Source organism: Neoarius graeffei, chromosome 17, assembly GCF_027579695.1.
Source record: "Neoarius graeffei isolate fNeoGra1 chromosome 17, fNeoGra1.pri, whole genome shotgun sequence".
In the NCBI taxonomy this organism is placed as follows: domain Eukaryota; kingdom Metazoa; phylum Chordata; class Actinopteri; order Siluriformes; family Ariidae; genus Neoarius; species Neoarius graeffei.
In genome coordinates this window covers 33,991,804-34,013,203 of record NC_083585.1, presented here as the reverse complement: position 1 = coordinate 34,013,203, position 21,400 = coordinate 33,991,804, and the positions used below count along the sequence as shown (strand labels likewise).

The 21,400-nt window shown below is 39.4% G+C and overlaps 1 protein-coding gene across 1 annotated transcript in view; it reads right to left on the bottom strand.

Moving 5' to 3' along the window:
* Positions 1 to 11,647, bottom strand: part of LOC132901583 (cytochrome P450 2M1-like) — a 32,544-nt gene extending 20,897 nt beyond the window's left edge. Inside the window, exon 1 of the mRNA XM_060944076.1 lies at positions 11,365 to 11,647. Within this exon, the coding sequence (XP_060800059.1) occupies positions 11,365 to 11,550 (186 nt within the window). The 5' untranslated portion in view covers positions 11,551 to 11,647. The remainder of the gene's footprint in view (positions 1 to 11,364) is intronic.
* Between the last annotated feature and the right edge of the window lie 9,753 nt (positions 11,648 to 21,400).

Sequence of the window (21,400 nt, the reverse complement as noted above, 5' to 3'; positions counted from 1 at the left end):
CATAGACAACATATCAAATGTCGAAAGTGAGACATTTTGAAATTTCATGCCAAATATTGGCTCATTTGAAATTTTATGACAGCAACACATCTCAAAGTTGGGACAGGGGCAATAAGAGGCTGGAAAAGTTAAAGGTACAAAAAAAGGAACAGCTGGAGGACCAAATTGCAACTCATTAGGTCAATTGGCAATAGGTCATTAACATGACTGGGTATAAAAAGAGCATCTTGGAGTGGCAGCGGCTCTCAGAAGTAAAGATGGGAAGAGGATCACCAATCCCCCTAATTCTGCGCCGACAAATAGTGGAGCAATATCAGAAAGGAGTTCAACAGTGTAAAATTGCAGAGAGTTTGAACATATCATCATCTACAGTGCATATCATCATCAAAAGATTCAGAGAATCTGGAAGAATCTCTGTGCGTAAGGGTCAAGGCCGGAAAACCATACTGGGTGCCCGTGATCTTTGGGCCCTTAGACGGCACTGCATCACATACAGGCATGCTTCTGTATTGGAAATCACAAAATGGGTTCAGGAATATTTCCAGAGAACATTATCTGTGAACACAATTCACCGTGCCATCCGCCGTTGCCAGCTAAAACTCTATAGTTCAAAGAAGAAGCCGTATCTAAACATGATCCAGAAGCGCAGACGTCTTCTCTGGGCCAAGGCTCAATTAAAATGGACTGTGACAAAGTGGAAAACTGTTCTGTGGTCAGATGAATCAAAATTTGAAGTCCTTTATGGAAATCAGGGCCGCCGTGTCATTTGGACTAAAGAGGAGAAGGATGACCCGAGTTGTTATCAGCGCTCAGTTCAGAAGCCTGCATCTCTGATGGTATGGGGTTGCATTAGTGCGTGTGGCATGGGCAGCTTACACATCTGGAAAGACACCATCAATGCTGAAAGGTATATCCAGGTTCTAGAGCAACATATGCTCCCATCCAGACGACGTCTCTTTCAGGGAAGACCTTGCATTTTCCAACATGACAATGCCAAACCACATACTGCATCAATTACAGCATCATGGCTGCGTAGAAGAAGGGTCCGGGTACTGAACTGGCCAGCCTGCAGTCCAGATCTTTCACCCATAGAAAACATTTGGCGCATCATAAAATGGAAGATACGACAAAAAAGACCTAAGACAGTTGAGCAACTAGAATCCTACATTAGACAAGAATGGGTTAACATTCCTATCCCTAAACTTGAGCAACTTGTCTCCTCAGTCCCCAGACGTTTACAGACTGTTGTAAAGAGAAAAGGATGTCTCACAGTGGTAAACATGGCCTTGTCCCAACTTTTTTGAGATGTGTTGTTGTCATGAAATTTAAAATCACCTAATTTTTCTCTTTAAATGAGACATTTTCTCAGTTTAAACATTTGATATGTCATCTATGGTCTATTCTGAATAAAATATGGAATTTTGAAACTTCCACATCATTGCATTCTGTTTTTATTTACAATTTGTACTTTGTCCCAACTTTTTTGGAATCGGGGTTGTAGTACAAAACAAAACTATAATGACCAACCTTGGATTACTAAGGGATTACAAAATGCCTGTAAGAAGAAAAACACTCTATATAGAGAATTTATTAAATTAAGAACCAAAGAGGCAGAAAATAAATATAAAAAATATAGAAACAAGTTAAAGAGTATCATAAGGAGATGTAGGAAGGATTATTATGGTAAATTAATATATAATAACAAAAATAATCTCATTCTCATTATCTCTAGCCGCTTTATCCTTCTACAGGGTCGCAGGCAAGCTGGAGCCTATCCCAGCTGACTACGGGCGAAAGGCGGGGTACACCCTGGACAAGTCGCCAGGTCATCACAGGGCTGACACATAGACACAGACACCCATTCACACTCACACCTACGGTCAATTTAGAGTCACCAGTTAACCTAACCTGCATGTCTTTGGACTGTGGGGGAAACCGGAGCACCCGGAGGAAACCCACGCGGACATGGGGAGAACATGCAAACTCCACACAGAAAGGCCCTCGCCGGCCCCGGGGCTCGAACCCAGGACCTTCTTGCTGTGAGGCGACAGCGCTAACCACTACACCACCGTGCCGCCCTAACAAAAATAATATTAAAGGAATATGGAATATATTAAATAGTATTATTAAAGATGGCTCTGGATAAATACATTACCCTAAATACTTTAATGACAAAGGTATTGAAAATTATAACATGGATGTAGTTGCTAATAGTTTTAATAATTTTTTTTGTTAATGTTGGACCAAGATTAGCTCAAAATATCTCTGATCCGGTAACAAATAATGATTGTACAGATAATATTATAAAGAGGAATTCTTGTTCCATGTTTCTCACACCAGTAGATGAGAAGGAAATTATTGATATAGTTAATAAATGTAGTAATAAAATATCCACCTATTGTAATGATATTGATATGAAACTAGTGAAAACTATTATTGGGGGGATTTCTAAACCATTAACATACATCTGTAACTTGTCATTTCAAACCGGTACATTTCCAAGCAATATGAAAATAACAAAAGTAATTCCATTGTATAAATCTGGGGACAAACACAACTTCACAAACTATAGACCTGTTTCTTTACTTCCTCAATTCTCCAAAATTCTTGAAAAACTATTCAATAACAGATTAGATAAATTCATTGTAAAATACAAACTACTCAGTGATGGTCAATATGGATTTAGAGCAAATAGATCAACAGAGATGGCACTAATGGATTCAATTGAAGAAATCAGTAACTCTATAGATGATAAGAAATATGTTGCTGGGATATTTATTGATCTTCAAAAAGCTTTTGATACTATTAATCATGATATATTAATTAATAAGATGGAACAATATGAGATAAGGGGAGTTGTATTAAATTGGATAAAAAGTGCCCAATAATTATTGGGCACCTCAAGGACGCCGGCGCCCAGGCAGACAGCGTATGCGTTGGCGCGACGCGGTCAATAGAGACCTTCAACAATCCCTAACATATGAGGAGGCTATGGTGGCGTCGCAGGACAGGAAAAGTTGGCGGTCGTTTGTTTTGGCGCTATGTGGGTCTACCCACGACAGTAGCAGTAAGTAAGTAAGGATAAAAAGTTATTTGAGCAACAGGACACAATTTGTGAAGTTGGGTGACTCTGTCTCAACTCATTTGAATATTGATTGTGGTGTCCCTCAGGGGTCAGTATTGGGTCCTAAACTGTTTATTCTTTATATAAATGATATGTGCAATGTATCAAAGATATTTAAGATGGTATTATTTGCAGATGAACCAAATATGTTTTGTTCTGGAACAAATGTACATGAGTTAGAAAACATAATCTCTTCAGAATTGTGCAGGTTAAAAAGTTGGTTTGATCGAAATAAATTATCATTAAATCTGTCTAAAACAAAAATCATGTTATTTAATAATTATAAAATAAACAGGGCAAGGTAGATGGTGTTGATATTGAAAGAGTTTCTAATAATAAATTTCTTGGGGTAATAATAGATGATAAAATTAATTGGAAATCACATATAAAATACATACTAATGAAACTATCAAGAAGCATATCTGTGTTGAGTAAAGCTAAGCACGTCCTGGACTATAATTCACTCCGCATTCTTTACTGTTCCCTGGTTTTACCATACTTAAATTACTGCTCAGTGGTGTGGGGAAATACGTATAAATGTTCACTTCATGCAATAACTATACTTCAAAAAAGAGCAATAAGAATAATTCATAGTGCTGGTTACCGAGATCATACTAATTCACTATTCTTAAATTCAAAATGTTTAAAATTCAGGGATATTATAGAATATAAAACTGCCTTAGTAATGTACAAAGTAAGGAATTATAAAGTACCAAGGAATATCCAAATAATGTTCTTGGATAGAGAGGGGGGCTATAATTTTAGGGGGAAATTGAAATTTAAAATTCGCAGTGCTAGGACAACGTTAAAAATGTTCAGTGTCTCTATTTGTGGAGTAAAGCTATGGAACAGTTTGAATGTGGAGCTCATGAAATGTACAACTATAAACCAGTTCAAAAAAAGGTATAAGGAACAGATCTTTATGAGGTATAGGGAGGAGGAATTACAATAACATGCTATTGATAATATAAGTGTATATATGTGGGTATGGGTACATACGGATATATTATATAAAGAGTATATATATATATATATATATATATATATATATATATATATATATATATATATATATATATATAAAAATTGTATATAATATTTAAGCATAATATGCATAATTATGATATGGGTGTCTGTGTATGTATGGATGTGTATAGTTAGTATGTGTATGTATGTATGTACTGTATATATGTATTGTATGTGTGTATATATGCATAACAAGTATTTGTATATATGATTTGATTTGGTCGATATTATACCATGTTGGTATGTCTTGGTATGTTGGTATGGTGTTTTTTTTGTTGATTTTGCTTTCTTTTGTATATATAGTTTATTATGGTGGAAAGTGACGTTTGATTAGCGGTGGTACAGAGGGTTAGGATTTGATAAGTTATTTACTTCTTCCTAATCCTTTCCGAACATTATTATGTTATTGCCTTGTGGCTACGCTATTCTGTTTGTTTATGATGATGCTTTGATGATTGCATTTTTTATTTTTAGTTGGTTTTTTTGTTTGTTTTTATATCTTCTTTACTGTTCGGGATAAAGCAATCAATCAATCAATCAATCAATCAATCAATCAATCAAAAAAGATGAGCACCATTCTTCAACCCAAGGCTGGTGACATTGTACAGCACAAGAGGAGTTGGCTGAACCCAAACACAGTCAAATATTATATTATTTTTGAATAAAAATTGTGAAAATTATCCCACACACAAATGTTGCACAAGCACTTTTTACAAGTTTCCCTAAAATGCACTGCCCCTTTCACCTTGTCATAGTGCACCCCCTAATGACTATTTGCAAACCAACACTAACAATGTTTTCTGTTCAGTCTACAGTACACATTATACACTCAGCGGCCACTTTATTAGGAACACCCATCCACTTGCTGTTTTATGCAGTTATATAATGAGCCAATCCCTTGACAGCAGCACAATGCATAAAATCATGCAGAAACAGATCAAGAGTTTCAGTTAATGGTCACTTCAAACATCAGAATGGGAAAAAATGTGATCTCTGTGACTTTTGGTGCCAGATGGACTGGTTTGAGTACTTCAGAAACTGCTGATCTCCTGGGGGTTTTCTCACACACACACACAAAACAGTCTCGAGTTTACACGAAATTTTGCAAGCACACTAATAATAATAATAATAATAATAATAATAAAACTTAAGAACAATAGTGTGCTTTTGCAAGCACACTAATAATAACTAGACTGCATTTCCGCAGAGAAAATGCAGTGTGCTTGCTGAGCTGTAGCAGAACAGCTATCATGATAGCATGCTAAAAGCTAGCATGCCAACATGCTAATGCCAACATGCTAACAACTAGCATGCTAACAGTTAGCATACTAGCATGCTAACAGTTAGCATACTAACATGCTAACAGCTAGCATACTAACATGCTAACAGCTAGCATACTAACAGCTAGCATACTAACATGCTAACAGCATACTAACATGCTAAAAGCTAGCATGTTAATGCTAACATGCTAATAGATAACATGTTAATGGATAACATGCTAATAGCTAGCATTCTAACATGCTAATGATTAACATGCTATTTGTTAAAATTCTAACACTTTAAGGCTAATATGCTGACAGCTATCATGCTAACAGCTAACAGGCTAGTATGTTAACTTTTAGCATGCTAACACGCTGAGGGTGACATGCTAACAGCTAACATGCTAACAGTTAGCATACTAACATACTCAGGCGAACTCGCTAACAGCAAACATGCGAACTCTGCATGCTACCATGCTAATCCTAACATGTTAACAGCTCTCATGATAACATGCTAATGGTGAACATGCTAACAACTCGCGAGCTAACAGCAGGCATGATATCATAATGGGTAACATGCTAACAGCTAGCATGGTAACACGTGAATGCTTATATGCTAGTTGCTATCGTGTGTGCACGTAAGTATTCCTAATAAAGTGGCCATTGAGTTGAAGTTGATTTGCTGCCAAAGTCTCAAATGAGCAGATCCTTGCCAAATGCATCATCACCTATGGGGGAAGGGAGGAATGACTCAGTCAAGCGTCCATTGATTAGCGGCAAAATGGAGAAAACATGGACGGATAAAAGGCAAGACAAAGACGAGTGCGGGTCAGAACCGATATCATGTGTGTGATGGGTGATTTGGCCTGAGGTGCCATATGAAGTTTAGTGGATGTGTGGTGAAGTGTTACTGAGCAAAACTCCATTCATTTGAATGGGGCCAAAAATCAATGGAAGCCTATGGAGGTAAAAAGAGATGTGTGAAAACCAAGGAAAAGACGAGTGCAGGTCTCAGATGAGGGGATGGATCTGTGCGGGGACTTGGCCTGAGGCATCAAGTGAAGTTTCTTGAAGTTTGGTCACTTGGTTAAAAAAATTGATGGAGAGTGAAAGTTTTTCTCCTGAAACACCATTCATTTTCAGTGGGGCCAAAAATCAATGCAAACCTATGGAGGAAAAAGGGATGAGCAGAAAAGAAAGGGAAAAATATGAGTGCGGGTCAGAACCGATTGCATGTATGTGTCGGGGGAGTTGGCCTGAAGTATCACATGAGGTTTGGTGCATCTGCAATGGAGCGTGTCCGAGTAGGACGATTCGATTCATGGGCCCTATTCATTCTCTATGGGAAAAAAACAAAAGAAAAACAACAAGAACAAGAGAACGGGTGCATTGATCCAAAAGCTGTATACAAGCACACTACACCACTTCGGGCCAGACGTCTCAGAGTTGAAACGGTGTCTCTATCTCGAACGCCCTAGGAGGAGTAGTGGATCCAAAAAACGTGTCAGAATAAGGCAGAATAAATAAACTTAAGAACAATAGTGTGCTTGCCTTTGGCAAGCACACTAACTAGACTGCATTTCCGTAGAGAAAATGCAAAGTGTGCTTGCTGAGCTGTAGCAGAACAGCTATCATGCTAGCATGCCAACATACTAACAGCTAGCATACGAAGATGCTAACAGCTAGCATACGAAGATGCTAACAGCTAGCATACGAAGATGCTAACAGCTAGCATACGAAGATGCTAACAGCTAGCATACTAACAGCTAGCATACTAGAGTGGAGGAGCTCCTTATTACATCACTCCAAAGTTCTACCCATTCATTTCAATGGCACGGAATTTTGCCGAAAAACGGGAATACCGAACGAACGACAAGGGGTAGTGCAACCATTTCAACAAGCACGCCATTCCAGATTGGGCCCTATGTTTCAGCGTTGGAACGGTGTCTATCTCGAAAGCCCTAGGAGGAGGAGTGGATCCAAAAAACAGGTGAAACGGAATAATAAAAATAAAACTTAAGAAGAATAGTGTGCTTTTGCAAGCACACTAATAAAGGGTTACTGGAAAAGCAGGTAATAAGTGAGAGTGTACTTGATAAGGATTTTACATTATTTGAGCTTAGGAGAGCGTTAAATGGGGTTAGGAACACTTCACTAGGGAACGATGATATATGTTATAAAATGATTAATGAAGTCAATGACGTGGCTAAATATATAATTTTAAGTCTTTTTAATAAGATTTGGAAGCAAGGTAGATTGCCTTTGTGTTGGAAACATTCTGTAGTGGTTCTGATTGGAAAACCAGGGAAAGATAAAACTGAAGTTAAAAGTTATAGGCCAATAGCATTAACATCTAATTTATGTAAGATTATGGAAAGAATGATCACAAGAAGGCTAGTGTATGAAATTGAAAAAAGAGGTCGTCTCCCCATACCAGAGTGGGTTCCATAGTGGACGTACTACAATGGACCCTATTGTATGTTTAGAAAATGAAATAAGGAAAGCACAAGTCAATAAAGAATCAGTTTTAGCAACATTCTTTGATATAGAGAAAGCGTATGATATGCTATGGAAGAAGGGGTTGTTAATTAAGCTGAATAGGATGGGTATTGGTGGCAAGATGTTTAACGGGATTAGAGACTTCCTAAAGGATAGAACAATAGAAGTAAGAGTCGAGGTTAACTTCTCTAACATCTATTCAATAGAAAATGGAACACCTCAGGGTAGTGTATGCAGTCCAGTACTGTTTAACATTATGATTAATGATGTTTTTAATAAAATAGATGACATTAGAATCAATAGAGCATTATATGCTGATGATGGAGCTTTGTGGAGAAAAGGACGAAATATTGATAATATTAGAGCTAAAATGCAATTAGCTATCAACAAAGTAGGAAAATGGGCATGTGAGTGGGGTTTTCAATTGTCTGTAGAAAATACTCAATTTATTTGTTTTTCAAAGAAAAGAGTAAGTCCCACACTAGAGCTTAAATTGTATAACCAGTCCTTAGAGCAAGTTAATATTGTTAGGTACTTGGGAGTTTGGTTTGATGTCAAGTTAACATTTAAGGAACATATTCAGAAAATAATTGAGAAATGCAAAAAGGGCATTAATGTTTTGAAATGTTTATAAGGGTGCAACTGGGGAGCCTCAGGGATGTCCCTTAAAAGAATTTATATTGCATTGATAAGATCAGTTTTAGATTATGGCTGTATTGTGTATCTTTCAGCATCTAAGACATTTCTTAATGAACTCAATAGAATGCAGGCTAAAAGTCTGAGGATATGTTGTGGTACATTTAGAACTTCTTCCATACCAGCATTGCAAGTAGAATCAGGAGAAATGCCCTTAAGCCTCAAACGTTTTAAGTTGAGTATGGCTTACTGGATTCAAACTCCACACAGAAAGGCCCTCACCGGCTGCTGGGTTCAAACCCGGAACCTTCTTGCTGTGAGGCGACCATGCTAACCACTACACCACCATGCCACCCAAGTGAATAAGTGGAGCAGCCATCTTATTTCTAAACTGGATATTGCTGCCATCTCGCCCTTACGTGGAAGAAGTGAATGAACGGAGAACTGGACAAACAACTGAAAGTCAGATTGTTTCAAAAACAATCGGCCACAAGATCGGCCTTCAAGAAGCAAGAACACAGACGGGTAAGCGACGACTCTCATTTGGATTAAAAAAAAAAAAAGTTTCCCTGCATTTAGATTAATACATGTAATTTGTATTGTGTATTTAATTTACCGGTATAGGATTATTTAATTTGCTTCAGAATGTGATTGTCTCATTTCATCTGATTATTTAATTAGCCTTTTACGTTTTATCAGTGAAAATGCATGCATGTGCATGTATGTTGCATAAGTTATAACACCTATCCTGTTTTAATGAGAGTCAACCCACAATCAATGAAGTCAAATCAGGCTTAGTTGAGCAAGTGGGTAACGGTATTTCTTACTTTCACCATAAATTATTTATATGACTTTGGTCTATAGCTGTAAAAGGCCTCGGCCTTAAAACCGGTTACCGCTGTGACGTCACGCGCTCAGGGCTGGCTGGCTCAGCGGGGCAGCTCCAATGCCAACTTTGCGGTCGATTTTAACACTCAAAAAAAAAATTATATAATATATAAAATATTATTTATTTATTTTTTAAATTCCCATTTATGGAGATACTATCCACTCAGACATTTTATTTAAAAATAAAGGCTCTGCGTATCTGCTTTAAGTATCCATTCCGCAATATTATAAATGACAAAACACACACTTTTAATAAAGCTTTTAAGTAAATTCTGCGCTGACACAATAAATTAATTCATCTGTGTTTCATGGAGCTTTGGCATTCGTTTTGTATATTTTGTAGAGGTCCCTGAACTCCTCCAGTTTCAATTCTCCGAAGATTATTCCCGGATACAAGCAGAAAAAGCAGAGAGGATCGTTCATTTTTGTCAACCTGGAACGACCATCATTGAACAGAGGTGGGCATCTTTTATCAGCCACCTACAATGCAGCCATCAGCATTCTGATTCGGATTCTATGATGATCCATGAGAGGATAAATATTGGATACTCCCTATTAGTCAGACAGAACTGAGGATGCCTTTACATACCTGCCAACCTTGAAAAATTTTATGAGTACAATTTTATAATTTCATGAGTACCCCCCCCCCTTGCGTCAACCTCACCCCAACCCGGCGCGCATGCGCCCCCACAGACCACAACCAGCAGACCAAAAGCACACTTTCAATCCAGTTTTATTGACTTACCTTGGGAACATAGTCCAGTTTTGTAAAACATTCCTATAGACTTTGGGAAACTGTTATTGATGGCTCTTGGGAACTTCCTTCCGTTTTGAAAAGCACAACAAACATTAAATACATGTGCAAATGAAATGAAATTAAACCAGAGCCACTCTTTCAAAATAAATAACAACACATTAAATTAATACAGTATGTAAAAAAGGCACTTTCAACACAAAACATGGTATGCACAAATTTCCCATGCAATAGGTTTAGACTTTTGCACTTTTGAACATGTCGGAAGTATACTGCATTAGGCAGCTGGGCCATAGAAGGTTCACGCTGCACGCTACACGCGTGTAAAGAAAAGTGGACAAACGTAGCATGACTTGCTCTGGGCCATAGAACGGCGTTCACGTTGCACGCTGCACACTTCACGCGTGAAGCGAGAAATGAACATGCACACTTTTTTCTAGGCGTGAAGATGGAAATTCCAGTCAATGCATGCGGTCACCGCCGCGCCAGCCAATCAGAACGGGTCTAGGGAGATAACTCTATGCTTTCAGGGGAAAACTTAAGAAAAAATATAATTGAATGGTATAATTGAAAAATAGTTCTTCATCGGGATTGTCAAGCAGATTATAGAATGTTCGGTGAAATTCACCACGGGTTTCTCTCAGAAGGAAGTGTTCTCGGCTCCAAATTCTGTTCCTTTTTCTCTTCCTCTGTCTCAGTAAAAGCAGAATGAGGCAATCGTCGTCATCCGAAGAGTCCATATTGTTGGTTACTCGGTCAAAGTAGAACAGACGCAACACGTGAACATCCAAGCATGAAGTTTAATGGCCCAGGGTCCGGTTCTTCACGTGAACGTGCAGCATGCAGCGTGCAGCGTGAACCTTCTATGGCCCAGCTGCCTTATACAATAAAAATATTGCATTATACAGTACACTGTAGTATGCCTTTTTCATGTGCAAACTATTGCATTTGCATTCGAAATATTGCATTTACTGCAGTAATACTGTATAAAAAAGCATTTGATACTGCAGTACCACGCAGGTTTTTTCATAAGAGGGATGACCAATTTTCGACTTCACATCATCTGCAAACATTCTAGGCTACCATTAACAGAAGTTACCGACTGCCCTTAAGATATACAACACGCTACGCGAGCAATAACACTTATTTAAAAGCTATTGAAGTACTGAGTTACTAACCTCAAGGTAATACTTGTATGGTTCCTTTACACGAACCTGAAAAAAATTCCCAACCACAGGTGCAGGAGCGGGACCAGGAGGCAGCCGTCGGTATTCTTCTTTACCGCGACTCTTCCAGATCAAAAATAAAACAACAGCAACAATTAAAACAGGCCAAAAGTTTGCTTGTAAAGTAAACACCTCCATTAAAAAAAGTGTAACTAAGGCAGTGCAGCAGAATCGTTTTTACTGCAGGACAAATAATAAGCAATGAAAGACAGTGACGTTTGTGTCTCTGCTCAGGCCAGTGCGGAAGGTGGATGGGGGGCGTTAGCCCAACTTGTTCTCCTCCTTCTTTAAAGGAGCTACGCAGAGCTTTTGTTTTTAAATAAATTTGAGTGGATAGTATCTCCATCCTTGACTCTTGTATGCTGCATAAATGGGAATAATTTTTTTTTTTGAGAGTTAAAATCGACCGCAAAGTTGGCATTCGAGCTGAGCCAGCCAGCCAGCCCTGAGTACGTGACGTCACAGCAGTAACCGGTTTTAAGGCTGAGGCCTTTTACAACTATAGACCAAAGTCTCATCTCTCTCATTATCTCTAGTCGCTTTATCCTGTCCTACAGGGTCGCAGGCAAGCTGGAGCCTATCCCATACGGCCGAAAGGCGGGGTACACCCTGGACAAGTCGCCAGGTCATCACAGGGCTGACACATAGACACAGACAACCATTCACACTCACATTCACACCTACGGTCAATTTAGAGTCATCAGTTAACCTAACCTGCATGTCTTTGGACTGTGGGGGAAACCGGAGCACCCTAGACCAAAGTCATATCAATAAAAATTTACGGTGAAAGTAAGAAATACCGTTACAGACTTGCTCAACTAAGACTGATTTGACTTCATTGATTGTGGGTTGACTCTCATTAAAACAGGATAGGTGTTATAACTCATGCAACATACATGTACATGCATGCATTTTCACTGATAAAACATAAAAGGCGAATTAAATAATCAGATGAAATGAGACAATCACATTTTGAAACAAATTAAATTTTATACCAGTAACTTACCGTAAATACACAATGCAAGTTACATGTATTAATCTAAATGCAGGTAAAGATTTTTTTTTTAAATCCAAATATGAGTTGGAGCTTACCCGTCTGTGTTCTCGCTTCTTGAAGGCCGATCTTGTAGCCAGTTGTTTTGAACCAATCTGACTTTCAGTTGTTCGTTCAGTTCTCCGTTCATTCACTTCTTCCACATAAGGGAGAGACGGCAGCAATATCCAGTTTCGAAATAAGACAGCTGCTCCACTCATTCACTTTTCTTCATACTGTGTATTCCGCCATTACTGCTGGGCTCAGGCAATTACTAAAACCCAGGACTGAACGGGATGTCACCGGTTTTAGCAACAACTGCGGCGAGGTCACGGCCCGAGCGATATGTCCCGTTCTGTCCCGGGTTTTAGTAACCCTCATCCTTCGGCTCACTCCAGGAGGACTGGTGCAACTGAAATCGCTTTCCTTTTTTAAAAATAAATAAAATAAATGCTTTCCTTTCCTTGTAGTTTTCTTTAATTGTTGATACTGCACCCTCTTTCAGTACAGGCTTATAGCCAATGCTCCCCAACAGATCAGAGGTCTCGTACGAGTCTTCAGTAAAATGTGCAGAGCAGAGGAGGGACCACCTCGTAGGCGCCCAATGTGCCCATGAACTTCTCGCAAAACGCGTCCAAATCTTTGCAGTTTGAACATTCTTGGGCCATGAATGCAACGTAAATCCACCTTCTGTCATGTTGCTGTACCGGCCACCAACACATCTACGTGGCATGGCGATAAATTAGCTCAAAATGGAGGGTCGGAGTTGCAGTCAGCTCTGTGTTTTAGTATAGCGGAAATGGCGATGAGACCGATAGACTTCCTGTTGTGACGTTACGGACGTCAAGGTCATTCACTCAAACCACTACCTATATAAATCACTTTAATCGTAAAAATTACTATTAGATTTATTGTTAATGCTTAAAACTATTCCTGTGCCATTCTTGAGGTCTCAAGACCTCAAACGAAAGTGAGGCCATGGCTCTGCGTATAAGCTTTAAGGGCAGTTGGCAAACCAACTTAAAGGTGCATTACCACCACCGACTGGGCTGGAGTGTGGAACAGGGGCTATAAGGGAGGAAAAAAAACACACACACACAAAAAAAAACAAACCCTTAGATTCATCCATTCATTATCTGTAGCCGTTTATCCTGTTCTACAGGGTCATAGGCAAACTGGAGCCTATCCCTGCTCATTTCATAGTTTAATTCTTTAGAACAAGATTCAAAAGGTATTTAATGCTTGATTCATTGTTGGGTTTAGAAATAGTTTAAAACATTTCCATTTTTGTCTAAAATTATAATAAATATGTTCCTTGATGGGCAGCACGGTGGTGTAGTGGTTAGCACTGTCACCTCGCAGCAAGAAGGTTCTGGATTCAAACCCTGTGGCTGACTGGGACCTTTCTGTGTGAACTTTGCATATTCTCCTTGTGCCTGTGTGGGTCTCCTCTGGGTGCTCCAGTTTCCTCCAAATATTCCAAAAACGTGGATAAAATCAACTGGCTACTCTAAATTGCCCATAGGTGTGAATGTGAGTGTGACTGGTTGTTTGTCTCTATGTTAGCCCTGTGATAGATTAGTGTGTACCCCACCTCTTGCCTGAAGTCAGCTGGGATTGGCTCCAGCTTCCCCCACAACTCTGATGTATAAGTGGTGTTGATAAGGGATGGATGGATATTTATTGTTAAATATAATTATAAGCAAATAAATATGTATGTGCCATTTTTATGGCAGCCATTTGGGTCAACATTACAATAGGTACTGAAATTGGACTAGACTAAAAATGTCTTTGGGTCTTTAGATTGGCCAAGTCTACTCTGATCCTCATACCCCTACTGGGAAGTCATAAGGTGGTGCTTTCTGTGGTGACAGTGGAACAGACTGTTGGTCTACTACGACTCATCTTGCTCTTCTTTGAACTCTTCAACTCATTTCAGGTACAGCTGAAGATTGAATTTACTGTAAATTCTGTAGTATATGCGCTTTGGCTGAAAGAAGTGATGAACAGCTGATACATTTGTTGCTCTGTGCTGTGATCATCTGCAGGGTTTTCCAGTGGCCATTTTATACACACACAAAAAAAACCCTTCTATTCATTCATCCATTATCTCATCTCATCTCATCTCATTATCTGTAGCCGCTTATCCTGTTCTACAGGGTCACAGACAAGCTGGAGCCGATCCCAGCTAACTATGGACAAGAGGCAGGGTACACCCTGGACAAGTTGCCAGGTCATTACAGGGCTGACACAGAGACAACCATTCACACCTACGGTCAATTTAGAGCAGTGGTCCCCAAATGGCGGCCCGCGGGCCAGATCCGGCCCAGGCATGGCAAATTTTTGGCCCGCCACGTCACATCTGAACAAAGGTAAACAGCGCCATCTATGGCCATGCATGATTAGCGATCTCCCCACTTCAGTGGGAGACATCTCCGCTAGTCATCAAGAGTGAGTGAAATCTAAGCTTATAACAGTCGTGACAGCAGACCATGGCAAGTACAAAAAAAACGTAAAGTCGATAGCGAAAATCGTTAGTTTAAACCCGACTGGACGGATCAGTTTTGTTTTATTTTACCTGAGAATCCAAATGCTAAGCCAACATGCCTGATATGCATGCAGACTGTAGCCGTCTGCAAGGCTGACAGTATCAAGAGGCACTTCACTACTATGCATGCCGCTAGTTTTAATTCAAATTATCCTGAAAACTCAGATAACTGCAGACAAAAAAATAGCCAACATGCATTCCTCATTCAGGCGCTCCGAGAAATCTACCACAGCACAACAAAGGGCTAGCACAGCCTCTTTATGTGTTTCCTGGAATCTTGGGAGAGCAAAGAAACCCTTCACTGATGCTGTATTGGTAAAACAATGTGCAATTGATATGGTTGAAGAGGTTTTATGTCACGACGAGAAAAACAAGCAAAATATCGTGGAGTTACTAAAGCAGGTGCCATTGTCGGCCAAGACCACAACAAGAAGAGTGGAAGTTTTAGCCAAGGATTGTTCATCCAGACTAAACACTGATCTGATTAAAACAGAGGCCATGTCACTGGCAATAGATTCTTCTTGTGACCGAACCGATATGGAACAGCTATCTGTGTTCATCAGATTTTTTTGATGGAAATACATTTCGGGAAGAGCTACTTTGTTTGCTACCTCTGCCTGGGTGCACAACTGGGGAGATCCTATTTAATGAGCTGACACATTTCTTTGCAAAGACTGGCTTGGATGTGAACAAAGTCGTCGCTGTCGTTACTGATGGAGCCCCATCTATGGTGGGGCATCACAAGGGCTTGGTGAGCAGGCTTTCCGCAATTAACCCAGGGCTTTTGACATTTCATTGTATTATTCACCAATCAGTGCTGTGCGCTAAACTTGACAAGGAAATGAAAGAGATCATGGGTTCGGTGACAAGACTGGTACATTTTGTTCGGGAGAATTCAAGTCTGCAACACCGCATTTTCAGAGCATTGTTGGAGGAAATGTCAGCGGAACACACAGACCTTCTGCTACATAATGATGTTCGCTGGCTTAGCAAAGGCTGTGTGTTGGAGTGGGTGTGCGACCTGCACAGTGAGCTTGTGTCCTTTCTCTCCAGCCTGAAGAGCCAAAAAGCGCACAAATTCCAGGTGTTTTTAAGTGACAACAAGGCGATGGCATGTGTGGTTTTTTTGAGTGACATCATGTCTCATCTGAATCACCTTAACCTTCAATTACAAGGCAAGAATCACACTGTTGCAGACATATACATGGCTATCGAAGCATTCCAGGCAAAGCTGAGCTTTTTGGAGAGAGACATTCACGGGAGAAAGTTGCACTTTCCTCGTTTGCGGCAGCACTGTGAGAAGAACGATATGCAGGAGAATCCAGCAATGACGCATTTTGTGACCAATTTGGCAGAAAACTTCAAGGAACGATTTGAAAACTGCCATAAACTGTCACGTGACATCCTTCTCTTTCTGAGACAGCGGTTCTCTGTGTCACCTGATGGCCAGTGGACATCAGAGGCCAAAAAGCTGCTGCCTTCTGTAGATGAACCAACGCTTCAGATGGAGGTCATGGAAATGAAAACATCTGATGTGCTTAAAGCACAACACAAGGAAACAGGGTTGACTGCATTTTGGATCATTGTTGACCAAGATCGATTCAAAAACACCAGATCAGTTGCCATGCTCCTTCTAACAATATTCCCCTCCACATATATATGTATGTGAATCCTCTTTTTCTGCAATGAACTGTCTAAAAAACCAAGCAAGAAACAAACTTTCGGATGCACACCTTGGCCAGTGTTTGAAGATTGCTGCAACTACCTGACTTCAGGAAGACAGCCTTGTCCAGTCACTGTCATTTCTCACACTGATTGGGGAGTGAAACAATTCACACATAGCTCACATAGAAATATTGATATCTTGTCTCATTATTTGACACCCCCCTCTCTCTCTCTCTCTCTCTCTCTCTTCAGTGACTGATGTGGCTGATACTGTTGTGTGGAGAGCAGTTTGAACACATTTGTTTTCAGTTTTTTTGCACTCTATCTCTCTCGCTCTCTCTGGTTTAATTGTCCACAGTTTGCTTCTGCACAGTTTGCCTCTGCTCACACTTGGCACTTACATGTGTGGCAGCTGATAATGTTTAAAGTGGTAGGAAGTTGCATTATGCAAATTTGTACAATATTTTGCTATTAAGAGTAATAATAAATACTGTTTTGTTTTTTTTTGAACCCACTGTATACTATTTTTTTTTGGGGGGGGGGGGGGGGCGGTCGTGGATTCGTTGGCCCTCGGCCTCACTTGCTTTACATAATTTGGCCCTTGGGGAAAAATAATTGGGGACCACTGATTTAGAGCCACCAGTTAATCTAACCTGCATGCCTTTGGACTGTGAAGGAAACCCACGCAGACACGGGGAGAACATGCAAACTCCACACCTAAAGGCCCTCGTTGGCCACTAGGCTCGAACCCAGAACCTTCTTGCTGTGAGGTGACAGTGCACACCACTGGGCTGCCCCCCTTTATATTCTTTTCGTCAATTCTGAATCTTTCAGAAATTTGGTAACATATCAATACATCTGACTTGATGCTGTCCCTTATAAACCAGGTAATGTGAAATTGTGATGATTAACCATGTTGAGAGATCTATAAAGCTCATTTCTTTTGCGTTCATATTTCTTATAGTGAAGTATTGCATGCTTTACTGATTCCGGATGGCTACAGTATTCACAATTTCCGGTTGGGTGTTTGCCTGTTTTTTTAAGAGAATAGTTAAGTCCTGTATGTCCAATTCTTAATTGGGTGATCATGATGTCTTCTCTCTGACTTCTACCACCTGTCCTTCCAGTATTCACATGTTTTTCAATGTAGTATAGATGTCTTCCTGTTTCACTGCCATCCCAATACTCCTGCCAGACTGACTTTGCATAGGACCTGATGTAAATCTTAGCCTCTGCCTTACTGACTGGGTTTTGCAATTCTATATTTATATTATTTAGTGATTTCTTCACCAGCTTGTCCACCTGTTCATTTCCCTCCACGCCAACATGCACAGGTACCCAAAGAAAACTAGGTGAAATGCCCTTTGAATCTATTTTACACAAAGTTATAAAGATTTAATTGATTATATCTGTTCCAAATGATTTACCTGATTACTTTCCAATGCTGAGTAACTATCTGAGATTATGACTTTTGTTTGTTTGTTTGTTTGTTTGTTTATTGCATTTTGTTTAACCCATTTCTGGGACAATAATATTGCCACCAATTCTGTTGTATACACAGTCACAGTGGTGGTCACTCTTTTCTTAATACTTACTCCTTTCTTTGGGATATACACTGTTGATCCAGCACATCCTTTTTTGGGGTCTTTAGAACCATCTGTAAATATACACGTATATTTAGAAAAATAAAAATCCAAATAATTTTGTACAATTTCCCTGAGTGATATATCCTTTGATTTCTTTCTTATTTCCTGATGAATATTTAAATCTACAACTGGTAATGGGAATAACCATGGTGGGACTGCTGATATTGGGACTGTTGGGCAGTACTGTACAGTGGTGCTTGAAAGTTTGTGAACCCTTTAGAATTTTCTATATTTCTGCATAAATATGACCTAAAACATCATCAGATTTTCATACAAGTCCTAAAAATAAAGAGAACCCAGTTAAACAAATGAGACAAAATATATTATACTTGGTCATTTATTTATTGAGGAAAATGATCCAATATTACATATCTGTGAGTGGCAAAAGTATGTGAACCTTTGCTTTCAGTATCTGGTGTGACCCCCTTGTGCAGCAATAACTGCAGCTAAACGTTTCCGGTAACTGCTGATCAGTCCTGCACACCAGCTCGGAGGAATTTTAGCCCATTCCTCCATACAGAACAGCTTCAACTCTGGGATGTTGGTGGGTTTCCTCACATGAACTGCTCACTTCCGGTCCTTCCACAACATTTTGATTGACTTAAGGTCAGGACTTTGACTTGGCCATTCCAAAACATTAACTTCTTTAACCATTCTTTGGTAGAATGACTTGTGTGCTTAGGGTCGTTGTCTTGCTGCATGACCCACCTTCTCTTGAGATTCAGTTCATGGACAGATGTCCTGACATTGTCCGTTAGAATTCGCTGGGATAATTCAGAATTTATTGTTCCATCAATGATGGCAAGCCGTCCTGGCCCAGATGCAGCAAAACAGGCCCAAACCATGATACTACCACCACCATGTTTCACAGATGGGATAAGGTTCTTGTGCTGGAATGTAGTGTTTTCCTTTCTCCAAACATAACACTTCTCATTTAAATCAAAATGTTCTATTTTGTTCTCATCTGTCCACAAAACATTTTTCCAATGACCTTCTGGCTTGCCCACATGATCTTTAGCAAGCTGCAGATGAGCAACAGTGTTCTTTTTGGAGAGCAGTGGCTTTCTCCTTGCAACCCTGCCATGCACACCATTTGTTGTTCAGTGTTCTCCTGAGGGTGGACTCATGAACATTAACATTCGCCAATGTGAGAAAAGCCTTCAGTTGCTTAGAAGTTACCCTGGGGTACTTTGTGACCTCGCTGACTATTACACGCCTTGCTTTTGGAGCGATCTTTGTTGGTCGACCACTCCTGGGGAGGGTAACAATGGTCTTGAATTTGTACACAATCTGTCTGACTCTAGATTGGTAGAATCTAAACTCTTTAGAGATGGTTTTATAACCTTTTCCAGCCTGATGAGCATCAACAATGCTTTTTCTGAGGTCCTCAGAAATCTCCTTTGTTCGTGCCATGATACACTTCCACAAAAGTGTTGTGAAGATCAGACTTTGATAGATCCCTGTTCTTCAAATAAAACAGGGTGCCTACTCACACCCGATCGTCATCCCATTGATTGAAAACACCTGACTTTAATTCACCTTCTAATTAACTGCTAATCCTAGAGGTTCACATACTTTTGCCACTCACAGATATGTAATATTGGATCATTTTCCTCAATAAATAAATAAATGACCAAGTATAATATTTTTGTCTCATTTGTTTAACTGGGTTCTCTTTATCTACTTTTAGGAGTTGTGTGAAAATCTGATGTTGTTTTAGGTCATATTCATGCAGAAATATAGAAAATTCTAAAGGGTTCACAAACTTTCAAGCACCACTGTATATAATAATTATTCAAATAACAAGTTTCTTTGTTTACATTATATATATTATAATATATAATTATTCTCAAAAGAGAAACATTGGGCCCATTAGACACCTAGGAGCAATATAGCAGAGTTAAAAATAAATAAATAAATAAATTTTAAAAAGCAGCTCTTTCTGTTACCCATTTCTACACGAGCTGAATTTATAGTGCAGAGCCCCATGCTTAAAAGAATGCATCAACCTGATTTTTGATGGCTTGACTGTATGACATCCATATGTATGAACATGTATCACCACAGGGTACCTGACTGTAAGTGCAAGGTAACATCTCATAAATGCCTGATAAAATTTATATCTTTATTTAAATAAGATAAATGGGTTTTTAATCCAGTGCTTGTTTTTAATTTGCTTTTTAAAAAATACTGTGGGAATATTTACTAAAACATTTTATGGAAAATACTCATGACAATTTCATATAAAACTAGTGAAAACAGTTTTATTAGTCCACTCGTTTGCTGGACAGTTGACAGTTTCTGTCAGGTAAGGGCAGTAGATGGATGTAAGTGCTGGAAGAGTTTTACTGAAAGCACACTAGCAACCAGATCCAAAATGTAAACAAAGACAATCGAAAAACAGGCAACGGTCGAGTGAGGTACAGACAAGATATCGGAGGTAATACAATACTCACAGTCCAAAAACACAAGCAGGGTCAAAACTAGAAAAGTGATACAAAATACAAGGCTTGGTAAAGTCAGGTGCAGGATGCAGAGCATGTACTTCACAAAGTCTGTGTGTGACTGAGATTCCTCATATGTATGCACTGTGACTGTTCTCTAATCAGGAACAGGTGCATGGTAATTAGTTCTAATGGTGCTGCATGTGGATGTGACCAGACAACTGTTTGACATATCAAGTCTGATATTTGATCGTAACTATATAGTAATTATGTAAAGTGAAAGCACTGTTTCACTGCTGTCCACCAGGCACCCAGCAGAGTTACACCATAATAAATGCCATGGTGCTGTTTCTGGCCCATGGCATGCAATGTCAAAGAAAGGAATAAATATGTATTCATAACTGATGCGTATCTCATTATTGTCAAGACAATGCAGCAATTTACTGATGTGAAATATACTACACAATTTGATGGTTGATATGCTATAATATTACTATTCTATTTAGGTTAATTGTGTGCCCTTGCAAATATTTTGCTCATACACTCAGTGGGAGCTCCGCGTTTAGGCACTACCTAAATATCTATATTATCCTAAAATCAAAAACCATACTTACGTATGCACCAGTCATTAACACAGTTGGTTGCAATTGGC